The sequence below is a fragment of the Mercenaria mercenaria genome, chromosome 13, assembly GCF_021730395.1.
Source record: "Mercenaria mercenaria strain notata chromosome 13, MADL_Memer_1, whole genome shotgun sequence".
In the NCBI taxonomy this organism is placed as follows: domain Eukaryota; kingdom Metazoa; phylum Mollusca; class Bivalvia; order Venerida; family Veneridae; genus Mercenaria; species Mercenaria mercenaria.
Genome location: NC_069373.1, coordinates 22,635,588 through 22,659,946, shown reverse-complemented (window position 1 = coordinate 22,659,946; position 24,359 = coordinate 22,635,588). Strand labels below are relative to the sequence as shown.

The 24,359-nt window shown below is 39.3% G+C and overlaps 1 protein-coding gene across 6 annotated transcripts in view; it reads left to right on the top strand.

Moving 5' to 3' along the window:
* The window catches only part of LOC123529380 (uncharacterized), a 55,994-nt gene extending 32,128 nt beyond the window's left edge, over nt 1–23,866 (top strand). For all 6 annotated transcript variants that reach the window (XM_045309694.2, XM_045309690.2, XM_053521322.1 and 3 more), the window contains 2 exons: nt 71–842; nt 15,105–23,866. In XM_045309694.2, the coding sequence (XP_045165629.2) occupies nt 71–842; nt 15,105–17,092 (2,760 nt within the window). In that variant the 3' untranslated portion in view covers nt 17,093–23,866. The remainder of the gene's footprint in view (nt 1–70; nt 843–15,104) is intronic.
* The last annotated feature ends 493 nt before the right edge of the window (nt 23,867–24,359 follow it).

The window sequence follows — 24,359 nt, the reverse complement described above, 5'->3', positions numbered from 1 at the left end:
CATGTAGCAAACCTTTGCAAACCCAGGTGAATTTTTGAGCACCTTCATAGCCTTCCTGTTTATATTTAAGGTCAATCATCCAGGCGTGAGAGAGGAAGTTTGTACAGGTGAGCCAAATATTGAAATTGCTGAACACAGATCAAGTCAAAGGCCAGAGAAGTCAGAGAACACTGAAAAAATGAAAAAACCCATGGAAGAAGCAGTTATGCCTTCAGGAAGTAACTTAAGAGACGGTTGTAATAAAAGCAAATATACTGAAGTAGATAATTTTGAAAAAGATGGTGCAAGTTTACAGGTTGTTATGGGTAGAGATTCTCATGATTGTGAAATAACAGGTATGAGTGTGAATACAGACAGTGGTAAGGAACAAAATATTTCAGCAGATGTTATTGCTCAGATAGATTTTGAAATTGCAAAGTCATTGAAAGAAGCATTCTCAAATATTGGAGACTTTGGACTAAATAAGATTGTCAAGGGACCGGTTGGAAGCCGAAGTAGAAACTATCCTCATATTGCAGACAGTTTAAGCCGAGATAAAAATTTACATAAGGTGAAAAAAACTAAGCCTAGAAGAAGTAGTGCTGATGAAGTAAACCAACCTAACTCTGCTAAAATCACTAATGTACTTGAACAGAATTCTGCTAGATCTACTGTTCTGAAGAAAATGACTGAATTAAATAGATTGCTGAAAGAGAAACCAGTTTCTTTGTCAATTAATGATAAACATCTGCAGAAGACTAATGCAGGCTGTGGAAGGAAAGCAGAGAACCATTCTGTAAAGAAAGACCTCCCTGATATTGTTAAGGAGGAGAGACCAAGTGACAAAGATGAAAAGCAAGAGGGTATGTATAACTCAGAATGCCGGACACACATGTCATATTTTGTACTGTTTACATATATGTTAGGTAGGGGTATATACAGTGGAACCTCTCCATGCATCACTTACAAAATGTGTTACTAGATTCTGTCGTAAACAACATGCGTTTCTAGACTTTGTCGCTCACAACATGCGTTACTAGACTTTGTTGCTCACAACATGCGTTACTAGACTCTGTCACTCACAAAAAGCGTTATTAGATTCTGACACTCAAAACATGCATTACTAGACTGTCACAACCAGGGCTCCGGAAATTTTGATAACTCAATCGGTCCGAAACGAAAATCCTGACATCGGCGCTACCCCACCCACCGCATTCCCAATATTACATATTTTGTAAAACGTGATAGGGTAAAGAAATAAGCATGTCATGCATTAAAACTGAGTTACCAGTCACCGCGCGTTACCACACAATGAAGACAGTTATTCAGTGTTATGTGTGATCGTTACTTTGTTTAAATTTCGATGTTTTTCCGAGATAATACGAGGCATTGACACCGTGTGCGTAACTAGTCTAAAAGCCAACGCACGTGACTTCGATACCGTATACACGGCAGATACTTTGTGGTTTCCTCATTCTTTGACGGAATTCTATAAAATACAATGCGTCAAAGTGAGTTACACGACACATATTCTCTGCTAAACAGCCTCAGATTTAAAGAATACTCTGCCGCGGACCGAATGTGTACGTTATTTGAACGCTGAGATCGAATTTCCCGCATGTATAGTACCAAAACGTCACGCGGGTTGGCCACAAATATTTCATTTCACTTACGTTGTACTTCATTAAGCAACTACATTTTATAAAGTTATATGTTCTCTTCTGATGTAAACAAAACTTCATTTTGAAACGTTTTTTAAAAGACCGATTTGATAAACAGTGCCACTCCGGTTTTCTTTATCATTCGTGGTTGCCCGTCCATTTTTTTCTTTTTTGTACAGTCGGGTTGCAAAGACGATGTTCTGCATTTGTTTCAACTGTAGCCCCAACAAATGAATCATGTAATTTTTTCAAATCAAGTAATTATAAAAATTATTTTTATCGGTTTTCCGTGTGATGTCTCACTAAATCAAAGAAGTATAAAATACAATTATAGCTCCTTGATTAAATGCAGCGACCATTTGTTTGTTACCGTGATCAAACATAGCCTTTTGAAATAAACCATCCGTCGTATTCTGAATAACAGAAGTGGATCCCCGTCGAAATGATTTGGATCCAGTCAGAAACGTTAGGAAACCAGTCAAAAATGTTTAATACACCGCAGTCGGCTGTCTGCAAACATTAAAGGATGTGCCGCGCGAGCACTGATTGCGTCTCGCGCTAATTACGGACCGATTATCAAAGTGACAATCAGACCGATTGACACGTTTATTGATTATCTGAAGGTGCGACCAACAATTTCCTACTTGGCAGGTGAATCGTGTATTGAGATATCAGACGAAATTTATACTTTTCTACATTTTCGGGACCGATTTTTTTTCGTTTTTTCACTTCACGAATCGGTCTGAAAAGTCAGAAATCGGTCCAAAACCGACAAACCGGCAAATTTCCGAAGCCCTGGTCACAACATGCTTTACTAGATTCGGTTGCTCACAACAAGTGTTACTAGACTCTGTCACTCACAATATGGGTTACTAGATTCTATCACTCACAACAAGCGTTACTAGACTCTGTCTCTCACAACATGTTTTACTAGACTCTGTCTCTCACAACATGTTTCACTAGACTCTGTCTCTCACAACATGTTTTACTAGACTCTGTCGCTCACAACATGTTTCACTAGACTCTGTCTCTCACAACATGTTTCACTAGACTCTGTCTCTCACAATATGTTTCACTAGACACTGTCTCTCACAACATGTTTCACTAGACTCTGTCTCTCACAACATGTTTTACTAGACTCTGGCACTCACAACATGTTTTACTAGACTCTGTTGCTCACAACAAGCGTTACTAGAATCTCACAACATGCCTTACTAGACTCTGTCTCTTACAACATTGGTTACTAGATTCTGTCGCTCACAAGAAGCGTTACTAGAATCTCACAACATGCCTTACTAGATTCTATCACTCACAACATGCGTTACTAGACTCTGTCTCTCACAACATGGGTTACAAGATTCTGTCACTTACAACAAGCGACACTAGATTCTGTCACAATGTGCGTTACTCACAACATGCCATACTAGACTGTGGCACTCACAACATGTTTTACTAGACTCTGTCTCTCACAACGTGTTTCACTAGACTCTGTCTCTCACAACACGTTTCACTAGACTCTGGCACTCACAGCATGTTTTACTAGACTCTGTCGCTCACAACAAGCGTTACTAGAATCTCACAACATGCCTTACTAGACTCTGTCTCTTACAACATTGGTTACTAGATTCTGTCGCTCACAAGAAGCGTTACTAGAATCTCACAACATGCCTTACTAGATTCTATCACTCACAACATGCGTTACTAGACTCTGTCTCTCACAACATGGGTTACAAGATTCTGTCACTTACAACAAGCGACACTAGATTCTGTCACAATGTGCGTTTTCTCACAAAATGCCATACTAGACTGTGGCACTCACAACATGTTTTACTAGGGCTCTGTCTCTCACAACGGTTCACTAGGGCCTGTCTTCACAACCGTTCACTAGACTCTGTCTTCACAACATGTTTTACTAGACTCTGGCACTCACAGCATGTTTTACTAGACTCTGTCGCTCACAACAAGCGTTTTCTAGAATCTCACAACATGCCTAAGACTCTGTCTCTACAAAAGCGTTACTAGAACCACAACATGCGTTACAGACTCGTCTCTCACAAACTGGGTTACAGATCTGTCACTTATAAAAAACGACACTAGATTTTGTCCAATGTGCGCACTACAGCATGTTACTAGACTCTGTCGTCACAACAAGCGTACTGAATCTCTCACAACTTTCTAGACTCGTTCTCACAACAACGTTACAGATCTCACAAAGCGTTACTAAATCGTCTCTCAAAATGGTTACAAGATCGTACTTACAACAAGCGACACTAGATTCTGTCACAAGTGCGTTACTTAAAATGCATACTGACTCTGGCACTCACAACTGCCCAACTAGTCGGCATACACATTTTTACTAGACTCTGTCTCACACATATTCACTAGATCTGTCTCTCACAACAGTTCCTAGACTGTCTCTCACAACAGTTTTACTAGACTCTGGCACTCACAACATGTTTTACTAGACTCTGTCGCTTCACAACAAGCGTTACTAGAATCTCACAACAGCCTTACTAATTGTCTCTCCAACAAGCGTTACTAGAACTCACAACTGGTTACTAGCTCTGTCTCACAACATGGGTTACAAGATTCTGTCACTACAACAAGCGACACTAGATTCTGTCACAATGTGCGTTACTTAAAACATGCCATACTAGACTCTGGCACTCACAACATGCCATACTAGACTCTGGCACTCACAACATGTTTTACTAGACTCTGTCTCTCACAACATATTTCACTAGACTCTGTCTCTCACAACACGTTTCACTAGACTCTGTCTCTCACAACATGTTTTACTAGACTCTGGCACTCACAACATGTTTTACTAGACTCTGTCGCTCACAACAAGCGTTACTAGAATCTCACAACATGCCTTACTAGACTCTGTCTCTCACAACAAGCGTTACTAGAATCTCACAACATGCATTTATAGACTCTGTCTCTCACAACATGGGTTACAAGATTCTGTCACTTACAACAAGCGACACTAGATTCTGTCACAATGTGTGTTACTTAAAACATGCCATACTAGACTCTGGCACTCACAACATGCCATACTAGACTCTGGCACTCGCAGCATGCCATACTAGACTGTCGCTCACAACATGCCATACTAGACTCTGTCACTCACAACATGCAATACTAGACTCTTTCTCTCACAACATGTTTCACTAGACTCTGTCTCTCACAACATGTTTCACTAGACTCTGTCTCTCACAACATGTTTTACTAGACTCTTTCTCTCACAACATGTTTTACTAGACTCTGTCTCTCACAACATGTTTTACTAGACTCTTTCTCTCACAACATGTTTTACTAGACTCTTTCTCTCACAACATGTTTTACTAGACTCTGTCACTCACAACATGCCATACTAGACTCTGGCCCTCGCAACATGCTTTACTAGACTCTGTCACTCACAACATGCCATACTAGACTCTGATGCTCACAACATGCCGTACTAGACTCTGTCTCTCACAACATGTTTTACTAGACTCTTTCTCTCACAACATGTTTTACTTGACTCTTTCTCTCACAACATGTTTTACTAGACTCTGGCACTCACAACATGTTTTACTAGACTCTGTCGCTCACAACAAGCGTTACTAGAATCTCACAACATGCCTTACTAGACTCTGTCTCTCACAACAAGCGTTACTAGAATCTCACAACATGCATTACTAGACTCTGTCTCTCACAACATGGGTTACAAGATTCTGTCACTTACAACAAGCGACACTAGATTCTGTCACAATGTGTGTTACTTAAAACATGTCATACTAGACTCTGGCACTCACAACATGCCATACTAGACTCTGGCACTCGCAGCATGCCATACTAGACTGTCGCTCACAACATGCCATACTAGACTCTGTCACTCACAACATGCAATACTAGACTCTTTCTCTCACAACATGTTTCACTAGACTCTGTCTCTCACAACATGTTTCACTAGACTCTGTCTCTCACAACATGTTTCACTAGACTCTTTCTCTCACAACATGTTTTACTAGACTCTGTCTCTCACAACATGTTTTACTAGACTCTTTCTCTCACAACATGTTTTACTAGACTCTTTCTCTCACAACATGTTTTACTAGACTCTGTCACTCACAACATGCCATACTAGACTCTGGCCCTCGCAACATGCTTTACTAGACTCTGTCACTCACAACATGCCATACTAGACTCTGATGCTCACAACATGCCGTACTAGACTCTGTCTCTCACAACATGTTTCACTAGACTCTGTCTCTTACAACATGTTTCACTAGACTCTGTCTCTCACAACATGTTTCACTAGACTCTGTCTCTCACAACATGTTTCACTAGACTCTGTCTCTCACAACATGTTTCACTAGACTCTTTCTCTCACAACATGTTTTACTAGACTCTGTCGCTCACAACATGCCATACTAGACTCTGTCTCTCACAACATGTTTCACTAGACTCTGTCTCTCACAACATGTTTCACTAGACTCTGTCTCTCACAACATGTTTTACTAGACTCTGTCGCTCACAACAAGCGTTACTAGAATCTTACAACATGCCTTACTAGACTCTGTCTCTTACAACATTGGTTACTAGATTCTGTCGCTCACAAGAAGCGTTACTAGAATCTCACAACATGCCTTACTAGATTCTATCACTCACAACATGCGTTACTAGACTCTGTCTCTCACAACATGGGTTACAAGATTCTGTCACTTACAACAAGCGACACTAGATTCTGTCACAATGTGCGTTACTTAAAACATGCCATACTAGACTCTGGCACTCACAACATGCCACACTAGACTCTGGCACTCACAACATGCCATACTAGACTCTGTCGCTCACAACATGCCATACTAGTCTTTGTCTCTCACAACATGTTTCACTAGACTCTGTCTCTCACAACATGTTTTACTAGACTCTGTCTCTCACAACATGTTTTACTAGACTGTCTCTCACAACATGTGTTACTAGACTCTGTCTCTCGCAACATGTTTTACTAGACTCTGTCGCTCACAACAAGCGTTACTAGAATCTCACAACATGCCTTACTAGACTCTGTCTCTTACAACATTGGTTACTAGATTCTGTCGCTCACAAGAAGCGTTACTAGAATATCACAACATGCCTAACTAGATTCTATCACTCACAACATGCATTACTAGACTCTGTCTCTCACAACATTGGTTACCAAGATTCTGCCTCTACAACAAGCGACACTAGATTCTGTCAAAATGTGCGTTACTTAAAACATGCCATACTAGACTCTGGCACTCACAACATGCCATACTAGACTCTGGCAATCAAAACATGCTTTACTAGACTCTGTCGCTCACAACATGCTTTACTAGACTCTGTCACTTACAACATGCCATACTAGACTCTGTCGCTCACAACATGCGTTACTAGACTCTGGCACTCACAACATGCCATACTAGACTCTGGCACTCACAACATGCCATACTAGACTCTGACGCTCACAACATCCGTTACTAGACTCTGGCACTCACAACATGCCATACTAGACTCTGTCGCTCACAACATGCGTTACTAGACTCTGGCACTCACAACATGCTTTACTAGACTCTGTCACTCACAACATGCCATACTAGACTGTCACTCACAACATGCATTACTAGACTCTGGCACTCACAACATGCCATACTAGACTCTGTCACTCACAACATGCGTTACTAAACCCTGTTGCTCACAACATGTGTTACTCGACTCTGGCACTCACAACATGCTTTACTAGACTCTGTTGCTCACAACATGCTTTACAACACTTGTCTCACACAACATGCTTAACTAGACTCTGTCGCTCACAACATGCGTTACTAGACTCTGTTGTTCACAACATGCTTTACTAGACTCTTGTCCACAATATGCTTTACTAGACTCTGTTGTTCACAACATGCTTTACTAGACTCTGTTGTTCACAACATGCTTAGCTAGACTCTGTTGTTCACAACATGCTTTACTAGACTCTGTTGCTAACAATATGCTTTACTAGACTCTGTTGTTCACAACATGCTTTACTAGACTCTGTTGCTAACAACATGCTTTACTAGACTCTGATGCTAACAACATGCTTTACTAGACTCTTTTGTTCACAACATGCTTTACTAGACTCTGTTGCTAACAACATGCTTTACTAGACTCTGTTGCTAACAGCATGCTTTACTAGACTCTGTCACTGACAACATGCTTTACTAGCCTTTGGCACTCACAACATGCTTTACTAGACTCTGTTGCTAACAACATGCTTTACTACTCTGTTGCTATCAATATGCATAACTAGCCTCTGGCACTCACAACATGCTTAAATTGCTAGATTCTGTCACTCACAACATGCATTACTAGACTCTGTTGCTGACAACATGCTTTACTAGCCTCTGTTGCTGACAACATGCTTTACTAGCCTCTGTTGCTGACAACATGCTTTAGTAGACTCTGTCGCTCACAACATGTTTAACTAGACTCTGTCGCTCACAACATGCTTTACTAGACTCTGTTGCAAACAAGATGCTTTACTAGACTCTGTCACTAACAACATGCTTTACTAGACTCTGTCACTCACAACATGCTTTACTAGACTCTGTCGCTCACAACATGCTTTACTAGCCTCTGGCAATCACAACATGCTTAAATTACTACATTCTGTTACTCACAACATGCGTTACTAGACTCTGTCTCTCACAACATCCTTTACTAGACTCTGTTGCTAACAACATGTTTTACTAGACCCTGTTGCTAACAACATGCTTTACTAGACTCTGTCACTCACAACATGCTTTACTAGACTCTGGCACTCACAACATGCTTTACTAGACTCTGTTGCTAACAACATGCTTTACTAGACTCTGTCGCTCACAACATGCTTTACTAGACTCTGTTGCTAACAACATGCTTTACTAGACTCTGTCGCTCACAACATGCTTTACTAGCCTCTGTCGCTAACAACATGCTTTACTAGACTCTGTCGCTAACAACAAGCTTTACTAGACTCTGACACTCACAACATGCTTTACTAGACTCTGTCGCTCACAACATGTTTTACTAGACTCTGTTGCTCACAACATGCTTTACTAGACTCTGTCGCTCACAACATGCTTTTACTAGACTCTGTTGCTAACAACATGCTTTACTCTACTCTGTTGCTAACAACATGCATAACTAGCCTCTGGCACTCACAACATGCTGTAATTACTAGATTCTGTCACTCACAACATGCGTTACTAGACTCTGTCGCACACAACATGCTTTACTAGACTCTGTCACTCACAGCATGCTTTACTAGACTCTGTTGTTAACAACATGCTTTACTAGACTCTGTCACTCACAACATGCTTTACTAGACTCTGTCGCTTACAACATGCTTTACTTGACTCTGTTGCTAACAACATGCTTTACTAGACTCTGTCACTCACAACATGCTTTACTAGACTCTGGCACTCACAACATGCTTTACTAGACTCTGTTGTTAACAACATGCTTTAATACACAGTTGCCACACACAACATACTTTACTAGACTCTGTCTCTTACAACATAGGTTACTAGGCTCTGATTCTACTAGATTCTGTCACAATGTGCGTTGTTCACAACATGCCATACTAGACTCTGGCACTAACAACATGCTTTTCTAGACTCTGTTGCTCACAACATGCTTTACTAGACTCTGTTGCTCACAACATGCTTTACAAAAACTCTTCTCACTCACAACATTCATTATAGACTCTGGGCCTCACAACATGCTTTACTAGACCCCTGGCACTCACAACATGCCATACTAGACTCTGGCACTCACAACATGCTTTACTAGACTCTGTTGCTCACAACATGCTTTACAACACTCTTCTCACTCACAACATGCATTACTAGACTCTGGCACTCACAACATGCTTTACTAGACTCTGGCACTCACAACATGCCATACTAGACTCTGGCACTCACAACATGCTTACTAGACTCTGTCACTCACAACATGCTTTACTAGACTCTGGCACTCACAACATGCTTTACTAGACTCTGTTGCTAACAACATGCTTTAATACACAGTTGCCACACACAACATACTTTACTAGACTCTGTCTCTTACAACATAGGTTACTAGACTCTGATTCTACTAGATTCTGTCACAATGTGCGTTGTTCACAACATGCCATACTAGACTCTGGCACTAACAACATGCTTTACTAGACTCTGTTTCTACAACATGCTTTACTAGACTTGTTTCTCACAACATGCTTTACAAACTCTTCTCACCAACCTGCTTACTAGACTCTGGCCTCACAACATGCTTTTCTGACTCTGGCAACTCAACATGCCAACTAGCTCTGGCACTCACAAAAGTGCTTTACTTTTGACTCTGTTGCTAACACATGCTTTAAACCCGTTGCCCACACACAACATACTTTACTGATCTTCTTACAACTAGTTTACTAGACTCTGATTCTACTAGATTCTGTCACAATGTGCGTTGTTCACAACATGCCATACTAGACTCTGGCACTAACAACATGCTTTACTAGACTCTGTTGCTCACAACATGCTTTACTAGACTCTGTTGCTCACAACATGCTTTACAACACTCTTCTCACTCACAACATGCATTACTAGACTCTGGCACTCACAACATGCTTTACTAGACTCTGGCACTCACAACATGCCATACTAGACTCTGGCACTCACAACATGCTTTACTGACTCTGTTTGCTAACAACATGCATTACTAGACTCTGGCACTCACAACATTGCCAAACTACATGTAAATCTGGCACTTACAACTGCTTTACTTGATTCTGTGACTACAAATAGGTTTACTTTGAGCACACACAACTGACATACTAGACTCTGCGCTCACAACATGTGTTACTGACTCTGTCGCTCACAACATGCCATACTAGGACTCTGTTGCTCACAACATGGGTTACTAGACTCTGTCACTCAAAACATGGGTTACTAGACTCTGTCGCTCACAACATGGCTTACTAGAGTCTGTCGCTCACAACATGGCTTACTAGAGTCTGTCGCTCACAACATGCCATACTAGACTCTGGCACTTACAACATGCGCTACTTGACTCTGTAACTCACAGCATGCTTTACTACACTCTTGTCACTCACAGCATTTTTAACTAGACTCTGTCGCTCACAACATGCTTTACTAGACTCTGGCACTCACAACATGCCATACTAGACTCTGTCGCTCACAACATGCTTTACTAGACTCTGTCGCTCACAACATGCGTTACTGCACTCTTGTCACTCACAACATGCCATACTAGACTCTATCGCTCACAACATGCTTTACTAGACTCTGTTGCTCACAACATGCTTTACTACACTCTTGTCACACACAACATAGCTTACTAGACTCTTTCGCTCACAACATGCGTTACTACACTCTTGTCACACATAACATGGCTTACTAGACTAACTCTCACAACATGCTTTACTAGACTCTGTCGCTCACAACATGCGTTACTACACTCTTGACACACACAACATGGCCTACTAGACTCTGTCGCTCACAACAATTGAACATGCTTTACTAGACTTTGGCGCTCACAACATGCTTTACTACACTCCCTCACTCGTAGCTGCCTGGCCCTGGCTGCAGTTTGTTTTTTTATAAAACCCGCAAACTTTATAGTAATTTAAGCTTCTTAATAGACATTTCATCTGAGTCTAAACCCTACAGCCCTATTTTAGAGCTAGGAGCATAAAAAATGTTGATGTAGAAAGAACCTCTGGAGTTACCTCCATGATAATAAAGATATCTTATACATGAGAAATATGACAAAACAAACAGAGAGAAGATAGCCAATCTAACTCACAGTATGCTTTACTAGACTCAGGCACTCTGTAGTCTCTGTTGCTTACAAGATGCGTAACTAGACTCTGTCACTCACAACATGCCATATTAGACTCTGTCACTCACAACATGCTTTTCTAGACTCTGTCACTCACAACATGTTTCAGACTCTGTCACTCACAACAGTAGCCCAGCTCTTGCACTCAAACATGCATTCTAACCTGTCTACTCACAACAATGTTATAACTCTGTCACTCACAACATGCTTTACTAGACTCTGGCATCACAACATGGGTTACTAGACTCTGTCTCTCACAACATGCTTTACTAGACTCTATTGCTAACAACATGCTTTACTAGACTCTGTCGCTCACAACATGCTTTACTAGCCTCTGTCGCTAACAACTGCTTTCTAGACTCTGTCGCAAAAAACAAGCTTTACTAGACTTGACACTCACAACATGCTACTAGATCTCGCTCACAAATGTATTACTAGACTCTGTGCTTTAAACTGTGTTACAGATTCTGCGCTACAACAGACTTATTATTAAAGTTGCTTTTCAATGATATATACTTGTTGCATACAACATGATTAACTGCCTTGGACTCACAACAATGCTTAATTACTAGATTCTGTCACTCACAACATGCGTTACTAGACTCTGTCGCACACAACATGCTTTACTAGACTCTGTCACTCACAGCATGCTTTACTAGACTCTGTTGTTAACAACATGCTTTACTAGACTCTGTCACTCACAACATGCTTTACTAAACTCTGTCGCTTACAACATGCTTACTTGACTCTTGTTCAACAAATGCTTATAGACTCTGCCACCAACATGCTTTACTAGATCACACTCACAACATGCTTACTAGACTCTGTTTAACAACATGTTAATACACGTTCACACACAACACTTTACTAGACTCGTTCTTATAACATAGGTTATGGGTTGGGTTCTGCTAGATTCTGTCACAATGTGCATTGTTCACAACATGCCATACTAGACTCTGGCATTAACAACATGCTTTACTAGACTCTGTTGCTCAAAAACTGTTTACTAGACTCTGTTGCTCACAACATGCTTTCCAACACTCTTCCACTCACAACATGTTTAAATAGACTCTGGCACTCAAACATGTTACTAGGTTCTGGCAACCCCACAACATGCCATTTCCCAGACTCTGGCCTCACAACAAGCTTTACTAGAAATTGGCTCACAACTGCTTTACAAACTCTTTTCACTCACACATGGGATTACTAGACTCTGGCACTCACAACATGCTTACTAGACTCTGGCACTCACAACATGCCATACTAGACTCTGGCACTCACAACGCGCATACTAGACTCTGGCACTCACAACATGCTTTACTAGACTCTGGACTCACAACATTGCTTTTCTAGACTTGTTGCTAAAAACAGCTTTTAAAACACAGTTCCGCCACAACATACTTTACTAGCTCTGTCTCTTACAAATGGTTAAAACTCTGATTTCTACTAGATTCTGTCACAATGTGCGTTGGGTTTACAAAAATGCCATACTAGACTCTGGCACTAACAACATGCTTTACTAGACTCTGTTGCTCACAACATGCTTTACTAGACTCTGTTGCTCACAACATGCTTTACAACACTCTTCTCACTCACAACATGCATTACTAGACTCTGGCACTCACAACATGCTTTACTAGACTCTGGCACTCACAACATGCCATACTAGACTCTGGCACTCACAACATGCTTTACTAGACTCTGTTGCTAACAACATGCAATACTAGACTCTGGCACTCACAACAGCAAATCATGTAAATGGATTTACAACATGCTTTACTTGATTCTGTTGACTCACAACATGGGTTTTACTGACTCTGTCACCACAACAGCCATAAGACTCTCGCTCACAACATGTGGTTTACTAGACCTGTCGCACACAACATGGGCCCTACTAGGGCTCTGCCCTCACAACATGGGTTACTAGACTCTGTCACTCACAACATGGGTTACTAGACTCTGTCGCTCACAACATGGCTTACTAGAGTCTGTCGCTCACAACATGGCTTACTAGACTCTGGCACTAACAACATGCTTTACTAGACTCTGTTGCTCACAACATGCTTTACTAGACTCTGTTGCTCACAACATGCTTTACAACACTCTTCTCACTCACAACATCGATTACTAGTCTCTGGCACTCACAACATGCTTTACTAGACTCTGGCACTCACAACATGCCATACTAGACTCTGGCACTCACAACATGCTTTACAAGACTCTGTTGCTAACAACATGCATTACTAGACTCTGGCACTCGCAACATGCCATACTAGACTCTGGCACTCACAACATGCTTTACAAGACTCTGTTGCTAACAACATGCATTACTAGACTCTGGCACTCGCAACATGCCATACTACATGTAAACTCTGGCACTTACAACATGCTTTACTTGATTTTGTGACTCACAACATGTTTTACTAGACTCTTGTCACACACAACATGCCATACTAGACTCTGTCGCTCACAACATGTGTTACTAGACTCTGTCGCTCACAACATGTGTTACTAGACTCTGTCACTCACAACATGCTTAGCTAGACTCTTGTCACTCACAACATGCATTTCTAAACTCTGTTACTCACAACAAATGTTACTACACTCTGTCACTCACAACATGCTTTACTAGACTCTGGCACTCACAACATGGGTTACTAGACTCTGTCTCTCACAACATGGGTTACTAGACTCTGTCACTCACAACATGGGTTACTAGACTCTTGTCACTCACAACATGCTTTACTAGACTCTTGTCACTCACAACATGCTTTACTAGACTCTGGCCTCAAAGCATGCTTTACTAGACTCTGGCCTTCACGATATGCGTTACTAGACTCTGTGACTCACAGCATGCTTTACTAGACACTGTCAGTCACAGCATGCTTTACTAGACTCTGTCACTCGCAACATGGGTTACTAGACTCTGTCACTCGCAACATGCATTACTAGACTCTGTCACTCACAACATGCATTACTAGACTCTTGTCACTCACAACATGCTTTACTAGACTCTTGTCACTCACAACATGCTTTACTAGACTCTGGCCTCAAAGCATGCTTTACTAGACTTTGGCGTTCACGATATGCGTTACTAGACTCTGTCACTCACAACATGCTTTACTAGACTCTGTCACTCACAGCATGCTTTACTAGACTCTGGTGCTCTTAAAGGGCCTTAGTTTGTGTTGTATGTATCTCAAAAGTATAAAGGGCATAAAAGTTTGATGTTCTGTCTTGGATTTTACACAACCAGACCAGAGTTAAGGTCCTTGACATAGTGAAAATTGCATAAAGTGCTTAAAAGTTTGTGTTGCATATGTCTTGAAAAATATTTTACCTAGAGTCATGAAACCATGTACAGAGTGACATGAGTGTGAGGCATCTGTGTCCTATATATTCACATCTAGCTTCTTACAAAAGTGTCATATTGCGCAGTAGTGCCCACTTGAGGTATATTGCCCAGCCAGGGAAAACCCGAGTTGTTAATACTGTGACAAACTTGGACCTTTTGAAATTTGCAGTTGATATTGTATGGATATGTTTCCTATTTCCTAAACATTTCGCTGAATTCATGAATTTATTTTGCAGATGATGTTGTCTGGATATGTTTTGTCTGTGCTAAAGGTTTTGCAGACCAATCTGAGTTAATGGTACATCAAGATGTGTGTGAAGAAGAACCTAGTAATACGGATTCTGAACTACTCAAGCCAGCTTTTCCTACATCATCAAATCCACTAGCTAGTCACCCATCTGTATCAACATCTGTAACAGGTAGATTTCAGTTGGATAGAAGTAATAGTCCACCGGTACCAACATTGCTCAGAAAAGTTGGTTCAAGTTTGAAGTCTCTGCCATTAGGGTTACCCAACAAATCTAGAGAGATAAAAAGGAGACAGAGGAAATTTGAAGACGTTTACATTCCACCCTCCAGGAATATTTACTTTGAATCTCTTGGTCTATTTCCTACACCTAGTGTTGAAGCAATTTCCAAGTCCCCAAAAAAGAGTGTGAATGATGATGATTGTCAGATTATTGACCTCACAGTGGATGACACTCCTCAGGCTCTCCCAATGACACCCCGTACTCGTTCCATGTTGTCACAGCTGAGTAGGGATGATAGCAATGGCCGCAGGCGTCAACTCAGTTTTTCACAAAGTTCTCAACAGTCTGTTTTTGACAAAGTGCCGTCAGTTGAAAAGGAACTGTCCGAGGATTCTGAGAGTAGCAATGAAGAAACTGTACAAACACAAAAAGTACCATCAAAATCAGCTATTCTTGGGATACCTCTGACGTCCCCTCTGGGACAACGGTTGAAGAAACACTGGAAATATGAAAACAAGGTGCCTGTTATTGAGAACATCGAAAGGTATTGTAAAACTGATGATGCCAGTCTTATTGATCTAGACAAGAAAGAAAGGAAAAATCCAATGGTTGAAAAGTTAAGAAATAGACCACCCCCTCAGTGTACTTTCAGGTTCACAAAAAAATACTTGAACAAGTGGTGCCATTGGTACAAGTTTAATAAAGGTGATAAGTGGGAATTTAAGAAAAGACTAAAGTTTGGTCTAGATAGAGACAGTAGACTGAAACTGAAGAGAATGAAGCGCTGTAAAGTTGTACTGGCACGAATCAGTAAGAAGGATATTAAATACTGGACAACTCCTCGTCCAAAAGTAGTGCAGAAAAGACAAACTGAAACAACCTTGTTACATCAGTTAAACAGACAATACAGACTTAATCAGGTACAATATGCTCTGGCTTCTTCAATGGCGGTAAGGCCCATGCAGGGACCTATTTATAATCAGTTGATGCAGCCAGTAAGAGTTTCTGGACCAACGCCACAATTGCTTGTACGTACAGTGCCAATGGGGGGACAAGGAATGCGTCTGCAGGTTCTCCCAATCCAGAACACTCACAGCCAAACACTTTTTCATCCAACACAAACTAGCCTCATGCCAGACACACCTAGAGAAGTGGCCAGGAGCCAGAAACGTAAACAGGTGTTTAACAACGTTAAAGAAGATGACAGTATGGTGATATGCCTTTCATCAGATGAGGAGGAGGAGATAGTCATAAAACCTTTACCAAAACAACAGTGTGCAATGTGCAGAGTATATAAAGATGAATGTAAGATTCACGGAAAGAGAAGAATAGGTCCAGCTAGTTTCATGCGACAGCAATCTAAAAACATAGAGTCTGCTGGTTCAGTAGCGGCAGACGTAAAACCTAACTCTCCAGGAAATATCATTCCTCTACAGCCGGTGAAAACTGGACTGCCAGTACAGTACACAAATACTGCCTCTGCCATAGTTTTTGGACAGCCCTCTCCACAAAGTGTTACATTACCCATTAAGCCTGTAACAAATTCCCCAAGTTTGAGAGTTAATGATGGAACAACATCAATGTTGCCACCTATCTCAGGAAAAGAACTTGTAAACCAAGATTCCAGTCAGACTGTGCAAATAAAAAGTGAGACAAGCGACATTGAAAAGTCACGAAATGAGTCCCAGTCAACAGATAATGAATATATGGATTATGAAGTCATTTGTATTGATTCAGATGAAAACGATGAATGATATATCAGTATTGGGAAAGAGGAAAGTTATGAAAGAGGATAATTGCAGAAAGTTCATTTTGTAGATCTTGAAATTTAATATGTTTCTATTAATTCAGTTCTGAACATTCTTTTAAGGGATGGTTGAGAATTAGAATGAGATATCTAGATAAAGTCTTAATATACATACAAGTTCTATGACCGGGCTGTTTTGCCAAAATTTGAACTTGCTCCAAATCACAAAGGAAAGCTTATCATATGCAGTTGTACTTGGCTAAATCACTCTTTGTTTCCAAATACTGGAAACTTAAAAAAACCCAGACTTCTCTTCTGGTCCCAATGGTGTGTGGTTTTCAGAAGTTCCACTGTAAAAATATGATAGATAAAAAAGAAACCTTAATTAGTAACTCCTGGACATAATCTTTTGATTCAGTGAAGAAAAATACAAATGAGCCGCACCATGAGAAAACCAACTTAGTGCATTTGCGAACAGCATGGATCAAGACCAGCCTGCGCATCAGTTTGGTCAGGATCCATACTGTTCACAGACAGTTTCTCTAATTGCAATAGGCTTTGAAAGTGAACAGCATGGATCCTGACCAGACTGCGCAGATGCGCAGGCTGGTCATGATCCATGCTGTTCGCAAATGCACTATGTTGGTTTTCTCATGGTGCAGCTCAAATGCTGAAAGAGGATGCTCACTGGAATATGCCCAATACTACCTAATATTTTATCAACTGATACTTTGGAAAAGCACATTGTGCTCCTTTTCTTTTTACTTTTTCCTAATAATAAAATCAAATTTTGTTGCTTTTCAAGTAGCTTTCAGAAACCTTTCTCTGAAGTATTTTCAATTTCATGAATTTTTATTCATTTTGAAACTGGAAACAGTTACAAGTGGGTAAGTTTATCATTACTGTCTGTAAATTGCACTTCGTTTCTGTACATTACTAAGCATATCAGTGGTTAATTTGATTGAAAAATACATAGAATACATTTAAACACTGATTGCTTTAGGACACCAAGGGATGAAAAAGAGGCTAAAGTTTACATGGTTTTGAGTGACCCAAACATTGACCAACTTATGTAGGAAATTGACTTTCAGTGGAAGAAATAGCAATGCATAACATTTGTGACATTTTCAACTAAAAAAAAGTATTAAAAACTTAAAAACTATGTATTTTGGCAAAGTATATTTTACATTAAGTACACAGTAACAAATCCCCTGCAGTTATTAATATGAAATGTTCAGTGACCAGTTTAATGGGATGTTTAATATATTGAGATCTTTTTTGCATGTATTATAAATGCCATTGTAAATTGTTCCAAAATGTGAGAGAAACTAATATTTTTGTATGATGAATTTTATATCAAATGCTACGTTTTCTCAAGTATTTTATTCAAACTTACTTGAATGATTAACTTTAATATGAATATATATTATCTTGTTTAAATTTTGACCATATTATTGTAGGAACCTGTACATGTGTATTTGAATTTAATGTGAACAGTTTACAGAGGTTTCACTCTGTTGTTAAAATGGATATCACACAACTTATTTTCATCAATCCATGTGTTACCTGAGCAGAGACCTATCATTAATTCATTGCATATAGCAGAGAGGCTAATATATTTTTGTATTAAATGTTATAAAATGTTTCAATATCAGTTGTCATTGATGATCAGTTTGTTCAATTCAGTTTTTCATTAAAGTTTTGTATTCTTGTTTTGATCATGTTACCAGAATGAAGGCTTTTTTTTTCTACACTGGTTGTATGCTGAATTTCTTTGGTAATGTCCTTGTGTATATAACATTCAACACATCATTTTGTTGTGACCCAGCTTTATAAAGTGATACTTTGCATGCTACTATGAATAGTGCTACTAGCTAACCCAGTCATTGACTGGTTAATTGTTCAGTGCCATTTTAGGCCATTCAGGATCATTGACTGGTTAAGTTATTAAGCCAAGTTTCAGGCCATTCAGGATCACAGACTGGTTTAGTTATTCAACACTATTTCAGGCTAGTCAGGATCATAGACTGGCTTAGTGATTCAAGATTATTTCAGGCCATTCACAACCACAGACTGGTTTTCTTATTAGCTCATCAGATTTTTTTGGGGGAAAAAAATTTGTTATTTTCATGACTTGATTGGCGTCTGTGTCGGTGCGGCTTTGCCTTTGTTAAGTTTTGTTTAGGTCAGCTTTTCTCCTAAACTATCAAAGCTATTGCTTTAAAACTTGCAACACTTGTTCACCGTTAATAGCTGACTTTGTACAGCAAGAAACACAACTCTATCCTGCTTTTTGCAAGAGTTATGGCCCCTTTTGGACTTAGAAAATCAGATTTCTTGGTTAAGTGCTGTGTTTAGGTCAGCTTTTCTCCTAAACTATCAAGCTATTGCTTTAAAACTTGCAACACTTGTTCAACATCAAAAGCTGACTCTGTACAGCAAGAAACATAACTCCGTCCTGCTTTTTGCAAGAATTATGGCCCCTTTTGGACTTTAATAGAAAATATCAGATTTCTAGATTTCTTGGTTAAGTTTTGCGTTTAGGTCAAGTTTTCTCCTTAATTGTCAGAGCTATTGCTTTAAAACTTGAGTGGTTATTTGCCATTAAAAGCTGACTCTGCACAGCAAGTACAGTTACTCTACATTGCTTTTTTAGCTCACCTGTCACAAAGTGACAAGGTAAGCTTTTGTGATAGCGCGGTGTCTGTCGTCCGTCGTCCGTCGTCCATCCGTGCGTCGGTAAACTTTTGCTTGTGACCACTCTAGAGGTCACATTTTTCATGGGATCTTTATGAAAGTTGGTCAGAATGTTCATCATGATGATATCTAGGTCAAGTTCGAAACTGGGTCACGTGCCTTCAAAAACTAGGTCAGTAGGTCTAAAAATAGAAAAACCTTGTGACCTCTCTAGAGGCCATATATATCACAAGATCTTCATGAAAATTGGTGAGAATGTTCACCTTGATGATATCTAGGTCAAGTTCGAAACTGGGTCACGTGGGGTCAAAAACTAGGTCACTAGGTCTAAAAATAGAAAAACTTTGTGACCTCTAGAGGCCAAATTTTTCATGAGATCTTCATGAATATTGGTCAGAATGTTCACCTTGATGATATCTAGGTCAAGTTCGAAACTGGGTCACGTGGGGTCAAAAACTAGGTCATTAGGTCTAAAAATAGTAAAACCTTGTGACCTCTCTAGAGGCCATATTTCTCAATGGATCTTCATGAAAATTGTAAGAATGTTCACCTCGATGATATCTAGGTCAAGTTCGAAACTGGGTCAAGTGGGGTTAAAAACTAGGTCAGTAGATCTAAAAATAGAAAAACCTTGTGACCTCTCTAGAGGCCATATTTTTCATGAGATCTTCATATATATTGGTCAGAATGTTCACCTTGATGATATCTAGGTCAAGTTCGAAACTGGGTCACGTGGGGTCAAAAACTAGGTCAGTAGGTCTAAAAATAGAAAAACCTTGTGACCTCTCTAGAGGCCATATTTTTCATGAGATCTTCATGAATATTGGTCAGAATGTTCACCTTGATGATATCTAGGTCAAGTTTGAAACTGGGTCATGTGGGATTAAAAACTAGGTCAGTAGGTCTAAAAATAGAAAAACCTTGTGACCTCTCTAGAGGCCATATTTCTCAATGGATCTACATGAAAATTGGTCAGAATGTTCACCTTGATGATATCTAGGTCAAGTTCGAAACTGGGTCACGTGCGGTCAAAAACTAGGTCAGTAGGTCTAAAAATAGAAAAACCTCGTGACCTCTCTAGAGATCATATTTTTCAATGGATCTTCATGAAAATTGGTCAGAATGTTTACCTTGATGATATCTAGGTTAATTTCGAAACTGGGTCATGTGGGGTTAAAAACTAGGTCAGTAGATCTAAAAATAGAAAAACCTTGTGACCTCTCTAGAGGCCATATTTTTCATGAGATCTTCATGAATATTGGTCAGAATGTTCACCTTGATGATATCTAGGTCAGTTTCGAAACTGGGTCACGTGGGGTCAAAAACTAGGTCAGTAGATCTAAAAATAGAAAAACCTTGAGACCTCTCTAGAGGCCATATTTTTCATGAGATCTTCATGAATGTTGGTCAGAATGTTCACCTTGATGATATCTAGGTCAGGTTCGAAACTGGGTCACGTGGGGTCAAAAACTAGGTCAGTAGGTCAAAAAATAGAAAAACCTTGTGACCTCTCTAGAGGCCATATTTCTCAGTGGATCTTCATGAAAATTGTTGAGAATGTTCAGTTTGATGATATCTAGGTCAGGTTCGTAACTGGGTCATGTGCGGTCAAAAACTAGGTCAGTAGATCGAAAAATAGAAAAACCTTGTGACCTCTCTAGAGGCCATATTTTTTACAAGATCTTCATGAAAATTTGTCAGAATGTGCATCTTGATGATATCTAGGTCAAGTTTAAAAGTGGGTCACGTGCCTTCAAAAACTAGGTCATTAGGTCAAATAATAGAAAAACCTTGTGACCTCTCTAGAGGCCATATTTTTCAATGGATTTTCATGAAAATTGGTCAGAATTTTTTATCTTGATGATATCTAGGTCACGTGCTCAAAAACTAGGTCACTATGTCAAATAATAGAAATAACGACGTCATACTCAGTTCAACACTGAGTCATGTGGGGATAGGTGAGCGATTCAGGACCATCATGGTCCTCTTGTTTGCAAGCATTATGGCCCCTTTTGAACTTAGAAAATCATGGGTATGACAATATTTCTATTACACAAAAATCAGATGAGCGTTTAACAAGGCAGTGCTCTTGTTAAACTCTATTTCAGGCCATCCATGATCATAGACTAACATAGAATAACCTTTGAGCTAGGGTTGCAAAAGTAGAAATAGTTTTCAAACTTTATCTGGATTATTTTGGGAGAGAAAAAGAGTCTCAAGTTTTCAGTTTGACTGCTATAAGATGTGTTGTTAAAAATAAATAGGATTAGTTGGAATAAAAACAACTTTTCCATGTAAATTTTTATGCCCCCACAGGTGGGCATATTAAAATCGCACTGTCCGTCTGCGTGTGTCCGTGTAGATTCATGTCCAGGCTGTAACTCCTCCATCCCTAAAGGGATTTTGAAATAACTTGGCATAAATGTTCACCATAATGAAACGACATGTCATGCGCAAGACCCAAACTCCTAGCTCCAGGGTCAAGGTCACACTTAGAGATCAAAGGTTAACAGGGTCTGTTTCGTGTCCGGTCCATTAAGGGATTTTGAAATAGCTTTGCTTAAATTTTAACCATAATGAGACAATGTGTCATGCACAAGAACCAGACCCCTAGATCTAAGTTCAAGGTCACACTTAGAAGTCAAAGGTTAACAGGGTCTTTTTCTTGTCTGGTCCATAACTCTGCCATCCATTAAGGGATTTTGAAATAATGTTTACCATTTATTAAGGGATTTGAAAATAATTTGACACATTCATACCTAAACTATTCTGGCATATTTTGTGCAGACAATTGTAGCATTCTTGGGCACATTTCGGGGGCATTGTCACCAGTTGTGACAGCTCCTGTTTTTTTTGTAAATTTCTGAAGAAAAAGAATTCTCACACTTTCATGTGTCAGAATTTTACACATGGAAAAATACATTAAAATAGAATTTATTATTAAGACATTTTAAAGAATTAAAAAGATCCTACTATCACAGAATGGTGAATGTGTAACTTTATTGATCAATGATGTTGCAACAATTTGTGAAATAAGTGTTCCAGATTTGGTCAGTCAAATAGTAGTTTTTCAGTGAAGTGATCTTTTTGTCAAAATTATAAGTTTCTGTAAATAATTTTAATACATAAAAAGTTTTCTCCCATTATTTCTTTTTTTAAGTTTTGGTAAAGTTACAGCAGATTCAAGTTGTTCAATATAGGATATTTGTGCAGTAGTCTGTTTCCTACTTATGTGTTTCACCAATTTTCGTAGCAATTTCTGCGAAATGAAATGGACTATATCATTTGTATTAAAAGTTGAACAATATTTAGCAGAGTTACATTTCCTTTATAATGTAAAATAGTCATACAGTTATGTGCTAAGTTAAAGTTCACAAATGACTTTACCCATAAACTTCAGTGTATTTCTCATATTTTGTAAACACAATACTACAATTTTTCTGTTTCCCCAGCATTCTTTAATGCAATTCTGTAACATATTTAGAAAGATAACACATTTTTCTGTCTTTATATTTTAGTTATAATAATTATCTCATCAAAATAACATATTTTTATACCCATAACAAAGATACAAATTCTGAAATTCCAATTTAAGGTTACAGCTCCAGTTTCTTTAGTTAGTGTTATTTTGTAGAACTCTGTGTACGATGTAAACAGTATAAAATTTTCAGTAGCTCTGGCATAGCTGTATGACAGTTTTATTTAAGCTTGAATTGATGTAAGACTGTGGATTTTTTGTGGTCTTTAATTTGACACATTAATGTACATTGTATAGTAATATATCGAATTTAAATGCATGTATTACCCACTGGACCAATGGCTATGGGGATATTAGATCTTAGCAGACATTTAAAATAGTACATGAGACCGCCTTTGTGGAAGGTTCCAGGGGTATTTCAGGTAAATAACGTGCTTTTAATTTGAATTAAATGATAAAAAAGATCATTGTATTTCTGTATTAAATTTTCTTGAATGTACTACTACTAGTAACTAAATGTAATCTTAAGTTTGATATATGAGTAAAAGCGATGATATATGAGTTTGTCATTTCTAAAGTTTATATGATTAAAGTCATGATAAAGTCTTCTTGTTTTTATTTTCTATTTCAGTTTAATAATAGACTAGATGGCACATCAGATATTGATAAGGCCTAATGAAACAGCCAGAAAACATACATGCACTGCTACCACCACACCCCCAGTTCCCCCCCCCCCCCCCCCCCCCCCCAACAAAAAAAAGTCTCTTAACCGGTTCTATCCCGTCAATACAACAATCTACATTACCCCTGTCATCATTAAGGCCCCCCCCCCACCACCACCACCACACACACCTCTCTTTTTTTTGTTTTTTGGCTCAAGGTGAGCTTTTGTGATTGCCCTATGTCCGTCGACGTCAACAATTTGACTGTTAACACTCTAGAGGTCACAATTTTAGCCTAATTTTAATGAAACTTAGTCAGAATGTTACCCTTAATAAAATCTTGGACGAGTTTGATATCGGGTCATCTGGGGTCAAAAACTAGGTCACTGGGTCAAATCAAAGGAAAAGCTTGTTAACACTCTAGAGGTCACAATTTT